Source organism: Lissotriton helveticus, chromosome 5_1, assembly GCF_964261635.1.
Source record: "Lissotriton helveticus chromosome 5_1, aLisHel1.1, whole genome shotgun sequence".
NCBI classification, from domain to species: Eukaryota; Metazoa; Chordata; class Amphibia; order Caudata; family Salamandridae; genus Lissotriton; species Lissotriton helveticus.
Window position 1 is genome coordinate 443127664 of NC_136065.1, and position 18584 is coordinate 443146247.

General features: G+C 49.1%; 1 protein-coding gene across 1 annotated transcript in view; it reads left to right on the forward strand.

The window, feature by feature from the left end:
* The first annotated feature begins 763 nt into the window (after positions 1-763).
* LOC144753201 (E3 ubiquitin-protein ligase TRIM39-like) overlaps positions 764-18584 on the forward strand; it is an 85350-nt gene continuing 67529 nt past the window's right edge. The window contains exons 1-2 of the mRNA XM_078640962.1: positions 764-1177; positions 13027-13122. Coding sequence (XP_078497088.1) covers positions 764-1177; positions 13027-13122 — 510 coding nt within the window. The remainder of the gene's footprint in view (positions 1178-13026; positions 13123-18584) is intronic.

The following is an 18584-nucleotide window of genomic DNA, read 5'->3' on the forward strand; positions in this document are numbered from 1 at the left end:
ATTGAAATATTGTGGTCAGAGATTGTTGTTACGCCGCATAATTTGCCTTATTTTGCAGTATAATTTACTCAACCCTGCGGCAGAAATTGCTCCTCCGATTGCGTGTAATGCCAGTGACCTGATTATGAATTATTACAGGGGAAGGATTGAGAAAGCAGTTATATTTCAGCCTTTGGAACATTAAGTAAAACAGCAAATGCAGGAAGAAATTGTTTCATAATTATTTTCCAGATGTCAGTACAGTTCTAAAACAAATATTATAAACAGACTCAGAAATTATTGCCACGTTCAAAAAAAACACACAGAGGATTTTATAGAAATCCATATTTAGGTGACGGCTCCTGGGACTTACAGAATCTGAGAATAAAACAAAAATGCTGTTATTTTAGCTGAGAAAGGAGGGAAACCTCGAGTCAGAGCACAGGCAGCAGAGGAGTCAGTTCACTGCTCTGTGACTGTAACACAGAACCCGGAAGTCCCAGCGCAGCCAGAGAGGGGCAGACGCACACAGAGAGGGACAGACACACCCACTGCACACAGAGAGGGTCAGACGCACATACACACCCACTGCACATGACACAGAGAGGGACAGACGCACAGACACCCACTGCACACAGAGAGGGTCAGACGCACAGACACACCCACTGCACACAGAGAGGGGGCAGACACACCCACTGCACCCAGAGAGGGGCAGACGCACAGACACACCCACTTCACAAAGAGGGAAACTGAAACTTACCTTCACTCCCTGCATTTCTGCATCATGGCGGCAGCAGCTCAGCTCGGGAACCTCCAGGAAGAGGCCACTTGTTCCATCTGTTTGGAATATTTTAAGGATCCGGTGATGATCGATTGTGGACACAACTTCTGCCGCTCCTGCATCATTCAGAGCTGGGAGGGAAGAGATGGAAACGTCCCCTGTCCACAGTGCAGGGAAATATCTTCTGGGCAAAACCTCCGACCCAACAGGCAACTGGGGAACATGGTGGAAATTGCGAAACAGTTTCATCTGCCCCCCGTGAAGCCCCCGGAGGAGAATCTGTGCGAGAAACATGATGAGAAGCTGAGGCTGTTCTGTGCCGAGGATCAGAGGATGATATGCTGGGTGTGCCGGGAGTCCAAGGAGCATAAAACTCACTCAGCAAGTCCCATAGAGGAGGCTGCAGAGGAGCACAAGGTACGTCTGTGGGTGTTCAGGCATCACAAAGTCGCTTGTTGAGCCTCCAAGGGGCAGCCGGAGAGCACACGCTGTGTGTGAGAGTGTGCAGAGATCACAAGTCACCAATTCTATAAGGTGGCCAGATGGCGCCATGTCACTGGGACAACACATCTCTATTCCTGGATTTTGCTTTTATATATTAATTTTGATCTGGTGTGTTGAAGAAATAGGGTCAAGTAAATTGAACCAAGACTACAACTCCCAGAATGCACTGATATGTTAAATTAAAAGCCCAGAAATGGGAATGTTTTTCAGGTGGCCTGGAGTCATCTGCTCCCCCTACCTGTGCATGCCATTAAGAAGGCTGCTGAAGAGAACAGGGTATGTGTGTGGATGTTTATGGATCATAATGCACCCGTGGACCCCAAAGAGAAGTCTGTGAGAGGAGTGTATGTGGGTGTTCACGATTCACAAGTGAAGGCATTCTGTAAGCTCCACAGAGGAAGAAGCTGCAGAGGAGCACAAGGCATGTCTGTGGACGATCTCGATTCAGAATCGCATACACTTGTTAAGTCTTTAAGAGGATATATAATATATATTTAGGGGTGTTAAGTGTCCTTAGAGAAGGCTGCTGAAAAATACGAGTTATGTTTGTTCGTCTTTAGGGATCGTAAGTGAATACACTCAATGAGGGCTTTATAGGAACCTGTAAAAGAGCACACAGTGTGTCTGTCAGAGCGCTGGGATCATGGGCTGTATACTGTGAGCCACAGAGGAGGCTGCAGAGGATCAGAAGGGATGTGTGTGGGTGTTTTGGGACCTTGCACTAGACTCAAAGGATTCCGTGCAGTGTAACACTGCAGTGTGAGTTGTCCGTGTCAGAAGACTTGACGCGACAATGCAGGGTGTAGCACACAGACTCACAGGATCATGGAACACAGCAGAAGAGCTGCATCAATCCATTGTGACGCGCACAGGCTCACCAGGGCATTGGTGCAGATGACTCCCCAGCAGTGCAGGGTTCATCAGACACTCGCGCAAGAACCACACTCCTGTTACTTGAAGTGTAAAAGGCCATTTTATTAGGACATGGTTGCAATCCTTTCAACTTTATTACATAGTACATAAATGCAATAATTATACTTTCCCCATCTCCTTCCGACTCACTCTCCATTCCTCTTTCTCAAACCATCTCACCTGTTTGACTCTTCCCCATTCACTCGGTGACCTCCTTCCTCTACCCATTCTCACCTTCACTTGCCCTCCGCGCATCCTCTGTTGAATTTCCTTCATTGCCTCCCGCGCCCCGCTATCAGTCACCCGTGTACCGTTCTCCCCCCCGAGGGGTGGATCCGCCCGTATGTGACTCACCACCCCTCCAAAGAACCGTCACACCACTGCAACCTGCCCTAAACTGGCACGTTCATGACCCAAAATCACCCCAGGCCACCGCTTAAGACCTGTAGGGTGGGTGGGCGGACAAAGTTTTCCATGACCCTCCCGGTGGTGCTCAGGAGTTATGAAGAGGCTGTTTCCGCCTCTTCCGACTCCTTATGGCCTCCTAATCCCACCCCTTCCCCTTGACCCCTCTAATCCCACCCTCCACCTTGTCCTTCCGGTCCCGCGCGAATTCCCCAGGGGAAGACTGGTCTGCGACCTTTACTTCCCCTGGGGGCCGCATCGCGCAAGAACCACACTCCACGCTGTTACTTGAAGTGTAAATGGCCATTTTATTAGGACAAGGTTGCAATCCTTTCAACTTTATTACATAGTACATAAATGCAATAATTATACTCTCCCCATCTCCTTCCGACTCACTCTCCATTCCTCTTTCTCAAACCATCTCACCTGTTTGACTCTTCCCCATTCACTCGGTGACCTCCTTCCTCTACCCATTCTCACCTTCACTTGCCCTCCGCGCATCCTCTGTTGAATTTCCTTCATTGCCTCCCGCGCCCCGCTATCAGTCACCCGTGTACCGTTCTCCCCCCCGAGGGGTGGATCCGCCCGTATGTGACTCACCACCCCTCCAAAGAACCGCCAACCAGGGAACCCCCGGAGTGCGGTTCCCTGCCCCACCCCCTGTGTGCATCGAATGCATCCGCCACCCTGTGGCGTCCTGTGGCCGACCAGCCACCACCTTACCGCGCGTCTCGGGCACACAAATAACCTAATACGAGGCAATCCCCGACCAGGAAGATGGCCCCCTCTCACGGTAAAGGACCAGGCCCACTCTTGTTTGCAATCCGTGTAATCCGACCTTCGGCGTGCCAAACCATGTCAGTGACATGAGTCCCTCTTCGCCGGTGAACGACCATCCACCACCTGTATCCGTGCCCCAGATTCCCAATCAGTTGTCGGGAAGCTGCCTGCCGTTTTCAAGGTGAACGACCATCCACCAACCATTACTGCGTCCCGCAACAAAGCACATTTCTCGGGCCATTTGTTGCGAAAGATGCCCCCCCCCATGGTGACTGACCATCCACCACCATTCCTGCACCTCCAGGAAGTAAATAGGAAGTCTGTCCAACATTGAGCGCGACGAAAGTACCCCTCCAGATGAAAAACGTCCATCCACCCTCTGCTCGCCGCCAGTGCAACAGAGAAAAATTCACAGGCCAAACATCCACCCCCTGCTTGCCGCCAGTGCAACAGAGAAAAAATCCACAGGCCAAACATCCACCCCCTGCTTGCCGCCAGCGCAACAGAGAAAAATTCACAGGCCAAACATCCACCCCCTGCTTGCTGCCAGTGCAACAGAGAAAAATTCACAGGCCAAACAGCCACTCCCTGCTTGCCGCCAGTGCAACAGGGAAAAATTCACAGGCCAAAACACAGTCTCCAAAAAAGACGCCCCTCGCCTCAGTGAATGACCATCCACCTTTTTGCTTGCCCCCCATTCGAACCGCCAGGATTCTTGGGCCAGAAACCCTGCTCATGTCAAGCTCCCCCTTTCAGTGAACAACCATCTCCATATTGCGTGCCTCCATTGGAAAACAAATTTGAATGAACCGAAACTGTGTGTGTCACAAGTGCACCCCCCCGTGGTGAGTGACCACCCACCCATTTGCCCATTCAAACGAAACAGATAGGATCCTTGGACCAAAACCCCGCTCATAGAAAAAAGAGCCCCTTTTGCGGTGAACGATCATCCACCCTCTGCTTGCCTCCAATCGAAAAAGCTGCCAGGACTCTCGCGGCCGAAACTTGCTCCTGCCAAGCGCCCCATGAACGGTGAACGACCATCCACCCGATCGCTGGGCTACCACTAAAAACCAAATACGACTGGGACCGAAACTTTATGCGTTATCAGTGCATCCCCCGCGGCGGATGACCATCCCCCATGAACTCATCCCCATTGAAACAGATAGGATTCCCAGGCCAAACCCAGTTAGTGCCAAGTCCCCCCTTATTGGTGAACGGCCATCCCCTTCTCGTCCACCTCCACTGTAAACCTATATGATTCAATGTGACCGACACCTTACTTGGGAAGTGCGCCCCCTCCGTGGTGGACGACCATCCACCCTATGCCCGAATTCAGCGTATCCAACGATTCATGCGGGACCAAAGCCGCATGTGACAAGCACCCCCTCCAAGGTGAACAACCATCCACCGCACAAGGCCGCCTCCCGTGTACACAGACAGCATTCTTGTTCTCCATTTCAACCTGTGCCAAGCTCCCCCCATTGCGGTGAACGACCATCCACCTTCTTGCCAGCAACCAGTATAACTGAAAAATTCCGTGCCCAACTGTGCTGTGGACGAGATCCCCTTCTTCGGTGAGTACCCATCCTCCCTCTAGCTTGTTTCCAATGTAGATAGAGAGGATGCTGGGACACCAAAACCTTACTAATGCCAAGTGTCCCCTTCAGGATGGACGACCATCCACCCTCCTGCTCGCAGTCCACCTTCAGCCCCCCATCCCGTGTAGACCATTCAGAACTCCGTAGGCCACACTTCGATTATGACCAGAGCCCCCCTTCGGTGAACGACCATCCATCACCATGGCCCGCTCCCAATTGCTCCAGTAACACGTATGGACGGGCCACACTGCCCCTGCAGGTGACCCCCCCGGCACAATTCACTACTCCAACCAGTACCTCCGTCATGCAATGGCTCCCCTTGACGACTTATTCCGCTGCGATGCCCAAGGCCAGCACAGCGATCTGATTGTCACCATCATCCGCTTCCTCGCACCATGTCCCCAGTCTGTTCAGCATCTCGTCAAGCCATAACAAAACTCTCCCAGCAGACATCTGCATCCCATTCGAAACGTTGGAATGGGCGACTTCTCATTTCACATACACACTGTCAGCATCCAAACCCAAACCCTCAAACACGTCCCCCACATTCCTACATCATCGTACAGCCCTGGGGCAACTAGCTAAATCGCCTCGTCTGACGGTCCATGCCCAGGAGAAAAGGGGGACTACTCCCGCCAGGCGACCGCCCGGGGTTCTGCTCCACTCCCAACTCCTGTAGTAGAAAAGAACAATTAGTCCTGCATGAAGTGCGGCCTCCGTCCCTTAGCCCCGTCCGACAAATGTCCAGTCGCCACATCAACCCAGAAACACCGTGGCGAACACCCGCAACCCTGAATCCTGCAGCCACTCTCCCCCCGCCTGTCAACTCTGAAACGGCCCCCAGAAACACCCATAAAACGTGGCCCACCGTAAGCAGCTCCCTTGCGTATGAAGCCTAAAAACGATCCATGGCAATGAACCCCCACCACCTTCCTTCGAAAAAACTAACACTCCCAGTCCTACGCCTCCAATCACAAGAATAGAATCTCAGTGCCCGCGGAGATCGCCCCCCCCAACCGGAACCCCTAAAAAACACCCAGCTTCCAGGCACCCCAGCCACATCATCCTCACAAAGCGCCTAAAGCACCAAAATCGCCCTGCCTGAGAATCAGGTGCCCACAGCATGCACCTCAAAGCACACCAGCCACAATGCCGGTCACCCATCCATCCGCTGCCCAGCGCTGATCGCTGCAAAAAACCACCTCCAGGGAGAAAGTAATGCACCTCCAAGTCTCCTGTAACTCATGAGAAGAGCACCGTGCCAGAGTCTTCCCTCCACTGCCCTGCGTGCAGGTTCCATAAAAAACTGTACTTCAACAAACAGGGGCAGCATATCAGGCAAAACCCATCTCCTTATAGCGCAAACCTCACGCCCCACCACTCCTACGCCGGACTGCAGCATCTGCAGCATCTGTGTCAGCCATCTACGTCCACGCAGCCATCTACTCCCGCCCCCAGCGTCCCCAGATCAAATCCTGCCTCTGCGCCGGACTCCCGGCCTCCTCCCCATGACAGTGAAATGCCATGGACCCCCATGGCCTCGACCCAACCGCCAGACTTCCTAGCCCCCTCAATCCCCCACCTGTCAGGCCGCGTATTCCACCTATTACCGTGTTGCAGCAGTCGGCCCCTCCGGCCCCCAAGCGCTTCCCCCACTCCGAGAAATGCACCGGGACCCTCGGCAATGACTGTCAACCACGCCGAACCAACAAAAACTCCCCATTCTCAACAATCCAACTAGCACCCGGCGTGCCCTGTCAGCCCCCAGTCCAGTCCTATGCCTACCCATCACCCGACCGTGAACCTTACACCAGCCTCCCTCGCCCCCCCCCCCCCACCCTCCAATGCACCCCGGCCAACCAGCCGTAGACCTTTCGTCCCCATCCATAGATCCGTACCTGAGAGTCCATCCAGGACCTCCTTCTCCTGTCCAGCCGCTGGTGTTCCCGCAGTTGCCGTCCCCGCTTGTAACCGTACTTGCCTCCTGTAGCAACACAAAATAAACAAATCACCTGGAGCCCCCGGTCCCCCCCCCCCCCTTGGGCAACCCTTCTGTACTGCATTCTGCACTTCACTAACCCACTCCCAATTCACACAGCATATCCTCCCACAGTCATGTCCGCACCCTTCACTCCTCAGCAGACCGCCATGCCGCACGTCAACTGTCACACTGGTCATTGTCTCCATAGATTCAGAGTGCTGCCATGCTTGAGCTGCGCGATCCCACGATGGAGGGCAGGCCGCCGCGGACCCCCTACTGCTTCGGGCCAGCGTTTGGAGGCCGTTGTGCGCCCCGCTGGCATCTCCTTCTGCCCAAACAAGACCGGTCCTGGCCCCCCCCCAACCAGGCCGTTCCAACCAGGTGGGGCCCGAGCACCACCGTGCCTCACGCCGTGCTGGCGGTCTCTCAACACTGATCAACCACACTGGTTACGTATACAGTATATGCAGGAGGGGCTGCATTAACAGACCCCCCTGGCCCCCCCCGATGCGTGCTCCTCCGCCCCCCCCCACCCAGCGGTACAGGTCCGGGATAGGGGGCCCAAGCCATACAAAGCCAGCCACAGGACACTGAGCCCCCCCCCCCCCCGCCACCCGGCGCGCGCGTACTAGCCGGGCCTCGCGAATTTGCTGAAAATATGTACGGGCGGGGCCCCGCTCCGCGATCCCACACCCAAGGGCAGCCAACTCGCAACAATGCCGAGCGCGGGAGCCAGAGCCCACATGCTGACGGCGCCACCCCCCTCCCTGCGGCCATCCCACTCGAAACGCGGGCCGTCAATGACCCCCCGGGCCACCTCCCGCCCAGCGCCGGCCCACTCGCGCCTTAACGTCGGCACCCCCCCGCACAGGAATCGCACAACGCGCAAGCAGCAACAATGAAAACCGGGCTTACCGCCCCCCGCCCAAACTCCCGCCGGACGCCAGAACAGGGTGCCCATCCGGCTGGCCACAGCCTCATCACAGCGTGCGCCCAACCACAACAAGACCGACACTGACCCCCGCCGATGCCTCCGGCCGGCCCATCACCCGCCCGATCAACGATGAGCAGCAGCCTCTCCACCGCCCGCACCGCAGGCCCTAACAGGGGGCCAGAGCCCATAACCCCCTTAAACTTCACTACATTACAAACCACAAACCACAGCCCTAAACAAACTCCTCTCCCCGCCGATCGACCAGTCGGCCCCAGCCCTAAACCCCCGCCTACCGACCACAAAGTTTTCCATGACCCTCCCGGTGGTGCTCAGGAGTTATGAAGAGGCTGTTTCCGCCTCTTCCGACTCCTTATGGCCTCCTAATCTCACCCCTTCCCCTTGACCCCTCTAATCCCACCCTCCACCTTGTCCTTCCGGTCCCGCGCGAATTCCCCAGGGGAAGACTGGTCTGCGACCTTTACTTCCCCTGGGGGCCCCAACGGGGGAGTGCAGGTCCAGGCGCTGGACTTGCATCGTCATTGGGCAAAGAGTGAAGATCTCCTGTGGCTTTGGCTGCTTGAAGCTCGCTGGCTTTGGTGACCCTCACAGGATGAATGACCGTCGGGCCGGGCTGCGATCACAGGCTCCTGGTCTGGGGGAGCTCAGAGTCTTCGACCTCCTCACCTCAAGGTGCTGAGCACAGGACTGGGCTCTTGGTGATCAGGACAAGCCCCCCCCTCACAGGCAGTCCACCGGACACGGGAAGTAAGCCCCGCGCCGCTTGTGGTAGCCTTTTTGATACCAATACAGAGTGGACTTTTCTGGGCAGCCAGTGGGAACGCGTTTAAGCTCATTTTCATTGTGTGATCTCCTTGAGGCTTTAAAAAATCAATATATTCTGCACCGTGCACTTAACCTGCTTGCTGGATAAACTCTCTGGTCCCCCTTCATGTATTCTGCCTTTCAGGGGTGCTAGGGTGGTGTTGGGGAGACCATTGACCAGGGCCTTGTCCCCACCCATGGGAGAGGCCTTGTACGTTTGTTCTGAATTCGTCTTCCAGGAAAACAACTTCTTCAAGAGAGGACATTGGAATCAAGCTTTCTTGGCATTCTTTGTCATTCTTTCAGTGTGTTGCTTGAATGAGAGGTCTGTGTCGAGGGGGGGGGGGTAAAGACCGATAGGTTTACGTTGGAGACCCAGGCTTAAGTCTGTGGTTGTTCTGAGCTGGTGGCAGACAGGGAGAGTTCAGTCTTTGTGGGGTTTAACTTTAATACATTAGTTGATATCCAAGACTGGCTGAGATCAGGGCAGGAGTTGAGGATGTCATTGGGTGAGGAGATTTATGGTAGAGTTGAGCATGTTTGATGTTTGATGTTTGGTGGTTTTTATATAGCGCTCTGTCACTCCAGGGAGCATCCTGGCGCTTTGTCTTCATTGCTGACAAGTCGTACGGTGTTTCGACTGCATTAGGGTTACTTGAGTATAATTAGACCAGAGTTTTGCATTTTGATTCTGAGAGTCCGTAGATCCAGGTTTTTAAGGATTTTTTGAAAGTCTGTTCTGATGATATTAGACGGAGGTCTGTGGGGAGTGTGTTCCAGGCCTTGGCCCCAAGAACTGCCAGTGATTTACCCCCCTTGGTGGCAAGTTTAAACTTGGGGACAGTCATCAGATTGGCTGTGGCTGATCTGAGTTCTCTCGAGGGATGATACCTATGAAATCTGCTATTTAGGTATTTTGGGCCCCGTTTGTGAAAACACCTAAATGTGATCACAATGATTTTAAATAAAATCCGCTTCTGAATAGGAAGCCAATGCAGCTTGTTCAGGGCGGCTGATGCTGATGATCTTCTAGGCAACCTTAGGACCAGTCTCGCTGCCGCATTTTGAATAGTCTGTAGTTTGTGTAGGGTAGATTTTGTTACCCCTGCATACAGACTATTACAGTAATCAATTTTAGATGGTATTAAAGCAACTGCTACTGTTCGGCGGGCGGGCAATGGTAGATAGTCTAAAAATGTGCGTAGTCCTTTCATGATGTTAAAGCAGACAGCTGCTATTTCTTTGGATTGTTGCTTGAAAGAGAGCAGATTGTCAAATTTTATACCCAGGTTTCTAGTGGCATTGATGGTATCGGGAGGAGCTTCCGCATCGGGTGGCCAACAGGTGAGTGGGGAAAATAAATTATTTTTCCCAAATGGAAGGATCTCTGTCTTTGCAGAGTTACATTTTAGATGATTTTCGTGCATCCATTTAAAGGTCGCCGTCAGACACTCTTTTAGGTCTCGTTCTGCTTTAGCTGTATCTTCGTCCAGAGTCAGGACCAGTTGGGTGTCATCGGCGTATGCGACCGTATTCACGTTGAAGGACGCAATTAGATTGATCAGGGGAGCCATGTACAAATTAAATAAGGTAGGGCTCAGACTAGAGCCCTGAGGTACCCCTGGGCCAATCTCCTTCTCCTTTGAATAGAATTGTCCCAACCTGACGATTTGTTTTCTGTTTAATAGAAAGTTTGTGAACCAGTTCAACACGGTGCCCCCTATACCCGCCTCAGCTAGGCGATGTAATAGGATGGTGTGGGACACCGTGTCGAAAGCTGCCGATAAGTCAAGGAGGACAAGGACAGCCTTGCCCCCCTGGTCTAGTGCAGTTCTTATAGTTTCTGTTGTGGATAGCAGAGCTGACTCAGTAGAGTGGTTAGCTCTGAAACCAGCCTGGTTGGGATGTAGGATGTTATTTGTTTCCAGGAACGTTGTTACTGTCTGTTGACCAGGGTTTCAGTGCATTTACACAGTGCAGGGAGTTGGGAGATCGGTCGCAGGTTTGTTAGGACAGATGGATCATGTAAAGCCTTTTTTTGTAGTGGCTTTACAATGGCCGTTTTCCACGCATTGGGGACTTCTCCAGATTGAAGTGAGGCATTGATGATGTCATTGATCATGGGGCTTACGTCCTCTTTAATAGCCTGGATTAGTGAGGGAGGGCACGGGTCAAGTGGCGATCCAGATTTAATTTTTGTCAGGATTTTCGAAGTGTCTGCTTTATCAATCAGGTCAAAAGTATTCCATCCAACTGTTATCCCAGGGTTACTTCCTTGCGAATTGTGTTCTTTGTTTTCCGTAATAACAGGGAAATTTTTGGTGATGTTTACAATCTTTTGTTCAAAGTAATCTGCAATGTCATTGCAGAAACTTTGTGATGGTGGTATCTCATGAGATAATATTTTTGGATTTCGGAAGCTTGTGACTATACGAAAAATTTCTTTTCGGTCATTCTGTGAAGTTTCTATTCTTTTGGTAAAATAGGTTGTTTTCGTTTTTTTTATAAGTGCGTGGTAATTCTGTCTTGCAGTTTTAAAGTTGGCCTGATATACCTCGTCATATTGTTTACGCCATTTACGTTCGAGTCTACGCACTGTGCGTCGTGTGTCTTTCAGTTCATCTGTGAACCAGGGAGCTGATGTTTTCCCCTGTTTGGACGTGGATTTTTTGTTATTTCTTCCGGAAGTCAGTTTCTCACCTATGGTTCTCATCCATTTATCATAACTAAGATTGTCAATAGTAGCGTTTCCTACCGTCTCTGGTTTATTCTCTCTAACCCAATTTTGTAGGTCAGGGTGCTCTATGATTTTGGTCCAGCAGGGAGTTGGCTTCTCATCTCTAACTTTAGCTGGTTTTGAAGTTTTCATTTCTTCCGTTTTGAGGTGGAAGGCAATGAATTTATGATCAGTCCACGTTTGGAGTAGGGGCATAGAGACGTTTATTGACTTCAAATTCGTGCAAATGCAATCCAATACATGGCCCGCTGAATGTGTGGGCTCGTTCGTAAGAATTGTGAGTCCCAGCACATGCATGATGTCTTTAAATTGTAGTGCGTTTGTGTCGTTAATGCAGTCAAGATGAAGATTTAAATCTCCCATTAGGGTGAAGTTAGCAGCCTTGAGTGTCATATTAGTAAATGCTTCTCCTAGACTTTCTAAAAAGTGGCTGGTTTGTCCTGGTGGGCGATAAATTAGTGCCCCTGAGAAAGTGAAAGAGTCGTGGGCTTTTAAATTAAAAGCGAAACATTCCGCATCTTTTATTTCCGGTAATTCCTGAATATTACATGTGAGGGTTTCTCTATGAATGATAGCAATCCCTCCCCCTCTTTGTATAGGTCTATCCATTCTCTGTATCGTGTATCCAGGTGGGAGTGCGCATACAATGTCAGGGTTGGACCAGTTTTTTAGCCATGTTTCGGTGACCATGAGACAGTCCAAATTATTTTCTATCATCAGATCATATATGTGTAGGGCATTTTTGCACATGGAGCGTGCGTTAATTAGTCCTCCCTTGATAGTTTTATATGTAATTCTGCAGCATCATCTGCATATTGATGGATCTTGATGCTGCTGTCTGTAAGGATGGATCCCAGAGATCCCATGGAGAGGTTAAAGATGATGAGAGAAAGGATGGAGCCCTGAGGTACTCTGCTGGAGACAGGGAATGTCTGTGATCTTGTGGAACCTATTTGCATGAATTTGAGTCAGTTTGTGAGGAAAGATGTGAACCATTTCAAGACAGTGTCTTAGAATCCCATCGTGTTTTTTGTGCGTTGATCAGGGCCAGATGGTCGCCTGTGTCGGAGGCTGCAGAGAGGTCCAGGAGGTCAGCGGTCGTTCTCGTCATCGAGGAGGAGGATGTTGTTGACTACTTGGAGTGTGGCTGTGTCCGGGCTCCATACACAGTTATTGCACTTAGAAAACTTGTTAGCTTTGATATTTCCACTTGGTTCAGTGTTGTTTTGGAATGTTTGATAATGTCTCTAGGACAAAGTTTCTTCTTTAGTGTCAAGTCTATCTGTTTCCATGCTTTAGGCATAAAGTGTGCACAATGTCAAGTAGCAGTAAGTGCCAGCGATGAAGCTTGTTTCCATGGACCAGGGATTCTGATCCTTCTAGGCAAGAACGGGTGCAAAAAAGGGACATCATTGTCTGTGATACTTGGGGCTGGTGCTCACAATCCAGATATGTGTGGCTGGTACTAGCAATACTAATGTATGACTGGTACGTACAGTCCGGGCACGCGTGGCAGGTATTGTAGTTACTTTCTATGTAATTAGGACCACACTCTACATATCTTTATTTATTGCACTCTCATCTCTGCAGGTAAAACTTCAAGAGTGGCTGCTTGTCCTGAAGGAACAGGAGGGATATTTTCTGGAGTCTAAACTCATGGAAGAGGAACAATATAAAACCATGAGGGTGAGTGGCTGCAGTGAGTGCTGTGTCTGTATATGTCTGTGCCCAGTCCTTTGTGTGTCCTCTTAAAGTGCAAGACACACAGAGGCTGATGAGTCACAGACTGGTCATGGTCCCCACCAAATAAATATTCTGACCGGAGTCATTGCACCTGGATATTGGGGCTTAAATCGGCCTAGGGCATGTGCTAAAAAAACATAAAATCAAGGATTACTCTTCTGACCTTAAGGTAGTACTTGCATACTCACATGTGCATGGTGTGTGTTAGAGTATGTGTGCAGTGCTGTGTCATTATCTGGCTGTGAGTACGTACCAGCCTGTGTGTATGTGCATATATGTGTGTGTGCATGTTCATGTTTAGGTGTACGTGTCTAAGTATGTGTTTGTATATGGATGGCCCTGGAGTTATATTTGGGAGTACATGCATGTCTGCGAGTCCCTATATCTGTCTGTTTTTTGGGCATAGATTACTGCGTGTGTGTGTCTCCAAATGTTTATATAAAATTTTGAGCCACAGAGTATACAAATACATGTCCTTATCTATATGCATGCATGTTTGAGGATTGTGTATGCTTTAGTCTGGATTTATTGGCTGTGAGTTTGTACCTACATAAGTGAATGCCTGCCTGTGGGTTTGTATATCACAAGGACTGGTGGTATTTGTGAGTGTGAAACTACATGTGTGCATCTGTAAGTTTGTGACGTGTATGCATAAGTCTGGATCTATACATCCATGAGATTTTATATGCATTTGTGTGTGAGTATATATGTATGAATGTGTGTCTCCATGAGTGTGTGCATGCATGGACTGAAGATATCCATCTGTGAGTTTGTACAAGGTTTGTGTGTGAGTTTGCAAATTAATGTGTGTGTCTGTATGAGTGTATGTGTGTATGTATGCACTTTACAGCCCCTTGTCAATGTTCCGCCACTACCTACCTCATCCCTGCTCCCCTACCACCTCCTCATTCCCTCTTCCTGGAAAGAGGTTTAGCCCAAGACACTGTGCACGCATCAAGGCTATCTCAGGACCTCCCTACCTCAATGACGCACAGCACACTCGGTATTTCGAACATTTACGCTTACCTTTGCCACTTTACGTGATTTCTGCCTCAAATCTGTTGTAAAGCGCTCCGATACCCTCTGGTCTGGCCAGCGCTATATAAACCTCTTAATAAATTTGGAGTTATCTATCCATCCATCAGACTGAGCAAGCCTAGTTTAAGGCCCTTCCTAAACAAAGGTTTTAGCAATGTAAAAATGCTACGGTATTGTATATACATCGTCAAACACAATAAATAATATACCTCCCTCTAGACCTCTATTTCTATACCTTGTAGAATTAATCTTAATGGGTTATACATACGTTTTGTGAAACATCATGGATGCAACATCATCTTATTATTCAAAAGGTGTATTTATTCATTTTAGTTGGTATTTGTATTCATTTACATTGATAGTATCAAAACAGGGAAAAAATGTAATCTAAAAAGACATACATATTCAAATCTTTTTGTCACAAGTTTTGCTTTTTTGTACATTTTCTACATAGACCAACAATTTCATATCTTTATATACAAATTCAATTTAGTGCTCTTCACTGGACCCCTATAATAATACCATACACTAATCACCTAAACAGAATCACATTCGTACTCAATCACACCAATAAAACTACCAAACAACCCCAAAAGCACATACACATCCTGGTCAGAATGGGACATAGATATTGTGAATCTCCATGACGTGTCATGGGTTGGGTGCATACAGTAAGGTAGACGCGCGTTTCAGTGGAATATGTCTGATGTTAACCACCTTCTTCAGGACCTTACAAAATCATATATCTTTCACCTAGTGGTAGGAGTACAGATAATAATGATGCGAGAAAAATTCTCAAATGGTTGCCGCCTTCAAATTGACAAACTACTGTTAAGTCTGCTGGGTCAGTTATAGATGACTCCTATTCGGATAGTGTTCTGTTCAACCTGTGTAGACAGGAAGAATCCTCTCAGTTTATTCTTCCAAGATATTTTCTTTGTAAGTGAACGACAGCGCTTCTAAGTTGGCGTTATTACCTGTTGTCTGTAGTGGTGCCACCACACTGGGGAACCATGTAGAATAGGCAATCTTATAGTTTATTACATCCTTGAATCATGTCCTGTTAATAAGGACTCAGGCTTCCATAATTGAGTCTATTTCTAAATAGTATTCGATGTGTACCGCAAATGATCCAGGCAGGCTCGGTAACGGCAACAAGCAGCCACATCATCAAACCACAGATCATCCAACAGAGTTCATCTAAGTAATAAAGCAAGCATGGAAGCTCCAACATTGTGTAGATGAGTTTTAGCCCACAAATAGTTCATCTAAACCAAATGCCCTATAATCTTTACATGTTTCAGGACAGGTACATTCCCTTCTTCAGGACATATGCATTTCAAATTCTAGAAATTACTGACCTTGGGCATTCTCTGTCTGCTCAATCCTCACTGCAAGGATTTCCAGCAACAGTCTTACTAATCATCAATAGGTTGACGTGTCATTTTATTATGCTTTCATTAGACCTCTCACAGGGATAGGCCATAGCTGAGTGGAATGTCCCAAGACAACTAGTGCACATGTTTTTTAAAAAAAAATATCATTTATTGATTTTTCAGAGGTTTGTACATAGATTCTTGACAATAGTGAGTGTACATAATATCTTTCATACAGGTATATATGGAACACTGATGGGGTACAATGATATAATAACAGCATTATACATACTCTCAGCAAGCCCCAAAGACTTTTTTCATGTTCTAAAATAACTATATGCTCTCTACTGACGATGGGCTAAACCCTGAAACACTAGTGTCTAGAGATATCTGCACTGCCAGAACCAACAATGGTTAAAAACTACAGCGACTTGAAAGTGCGAACTAACTGCATTTACCAGGATGCAACGGGGTCAAACAGCGCTGAGATGACAAGCAGGGTGCTCCCGCCCCCATTTCCTGTTTCTTCGGCCTCGAGCTGACGAGCTGACGAGCTCTCCGGTGTGGCACCTGTGTGCCTTGGAAGGGTACTGTAACCTGCGACGACCTGGGCTCCTTCTCAGCAACCCCCAAAGACTTTTTTCATGTTCTAAAATAACTATATGCTCTCTACTGATGATGGGCTAAACCCTGAAACACTAGTGTCTAGAGCGGCGGTACTCAAAGTACGGCCCACGGGCCATTTGCGGCCCGCCAGACCTCTCCTTGCGGCCCCCCAGGGAAAACATCAACAGTCACGGACTTGGCCATTACTGCTGTTGTGATTCCTTGGGGGGCCGCATTTACCGAGAAACGGGCATGCGCAGACAATTAGTGTCTTGCATGCTGACCTGCGCCCCCGCCCTCACCTACTTGCATGCTGACCTGCGGCCCCCGCCCTCACCTGCCACTGTGACGTCATAGGATTGAGTCGTGGCTGGTGAGGGTTTAAAAAGAAGGCACTGCAAGTTGCTCCCTTTACCTGCCCTTATCCTCGCCCACCAACGTCACGGCACCAACGAAAGTAGTGTGTGCCCAACTGAAGAAGATGAGACTCAGTGCCACGTTGAAATAAATGCTGCCTCTCCGAAACAAGTAAGTGTATGCAATTGGCATCACTGTTATTGCTGGTCACCTGTTTTTTTGGTTCTATTTTTAGACCTAATTAATAATCCAAAATGTAAAGATATCCTTAGGGGTTTGACATAAATGTGAAGTTATTCTTCGGGCTCTTCGAGGGGGATAAAATGTTATATACATGTTTGTTGCAAGGTTTTGCATATTTATGTATGTGCATGCGGCAGTAGATGGCGCTGTTCTTTTTAAAGTACATTTGAGAATTGTGTGTTTTTAAACTTACACGACCAGCATCAATAAACAGAGCGTAGCTGTGGTGCCACTCATGTTGCATTTTAGCGATCATGGGACGCATTTCTAAACACTATGCACAGGGTTGTTTTCCAATCTTTGGGGAGTACGCGAAGATTGAAGGGGTACATGTTACTCAGAGGTTTGGAAGCAGTGGAGCGTGAGGGAAGCCGTCACTGCTGCGCGTGGAAGTGGCCGAGCAGGTCACTGGTTTAGAATCTACTTTCAGTGCACACTTGGGGCAAAGACGGAGCAATCCCTCTGTAAGGGAGGGCCCTTTATCATGATCAAGTGACGAGAGAACTCCTCCGTGAAGCTTTTGTTTTTGTGCGTGTTTTCACAGTTCTATGCTTGACTGTGACATGGTGAGTAGGTGATGCACCCTGTGTACATACATGGGACATCAACACTGCCTGTAATGGAGCGTGGTTTCAGCTGCTAAGCACCTCAGACTGCACCAGCCCACGAAAAAAAACGTTAAAAAGAATCTCTTCTGGAAATCAGTCTTTCACCAGTCCAGAGTGCCAATAACACCAAATCTAAGATATTTAGGGCCTACCAGAGGCTGCAGCTGTGGCCACTGGCTATCCTCTTGCAACTCCTTACATTGCCGTAGAGATCCCTGACCCCACAAGTGGCAAATCAGTGCCAAGAACACAGCAGTGGTAAGCCTTTATGGGCATAAGGATCCATTTGTTATCACACTAATAGCGAATAATATCTTATTATACACTGATAGCGTAATGCAAATTGGAACCAGGAGCTGGAATGGGACATTTACTGGCCTCAGGGATAAGTAAAAAAAAAGCTTTAAAGTATGTGTTGTGTCGGTATGTGTGAATGCGTGTGTGAATGCATGTGTGTGTGTGAGTGAGAGGGAGACTTAGTGACAGGTAGTGAGCAAGAATTAATGAAACTGACTGTCAGTAAGTGAGTATGAGTATGTCGGAGCAAGTGAGGATAAAACAGTTTTTTTTTTTACTCTAGCTCCGCCCCCCACTGATTCCGCCCCCACTAACCCCACCCCTAACAGTGCGGCCCTCGGCCACAAAGCACACTGTAAATTTGGCCCCCGACAGAAAGTTTGTGAGTACCCATGGTCTAGAGATATCTGCACTGCCAGAACCAACAATGGTTAAAAACTACAGCGACTTGAAAGTGCGAACTAACTGCATTTACCAGGATGCAACGGGGTCAAACAGTGCTGAGATGACAAGCAGGGTGCTCCCGCCCCCATTTCCTGTTTCTTCGGCCTCAAGCTGACGAGCTGACGAGCTCTCCGGTGTAGCACCTGTGTGCCTTGGAAGGGTACTGTAACCTGCGACGACCTGGGTTCCTTCTCAGCAAACCCCAAAGACTTTTTTCATGTTCTAAAATAACTATATGCTCTCTACTGACGATGGGCTAAACCCTGAAACACTAGTGTCTAGAGATATCTGCACTGCCAGAACCAACAATGGTTAAAAACTACAGCGACTTGAAAGTGCGAATTAACTGCATTTACCAGGATGCAACGGGGTCAAACAGCGCTGAGATGACAAGCAGGGTGCCCCCGCCCCCATTTCCTGTTTCTTCGGCCTCGAG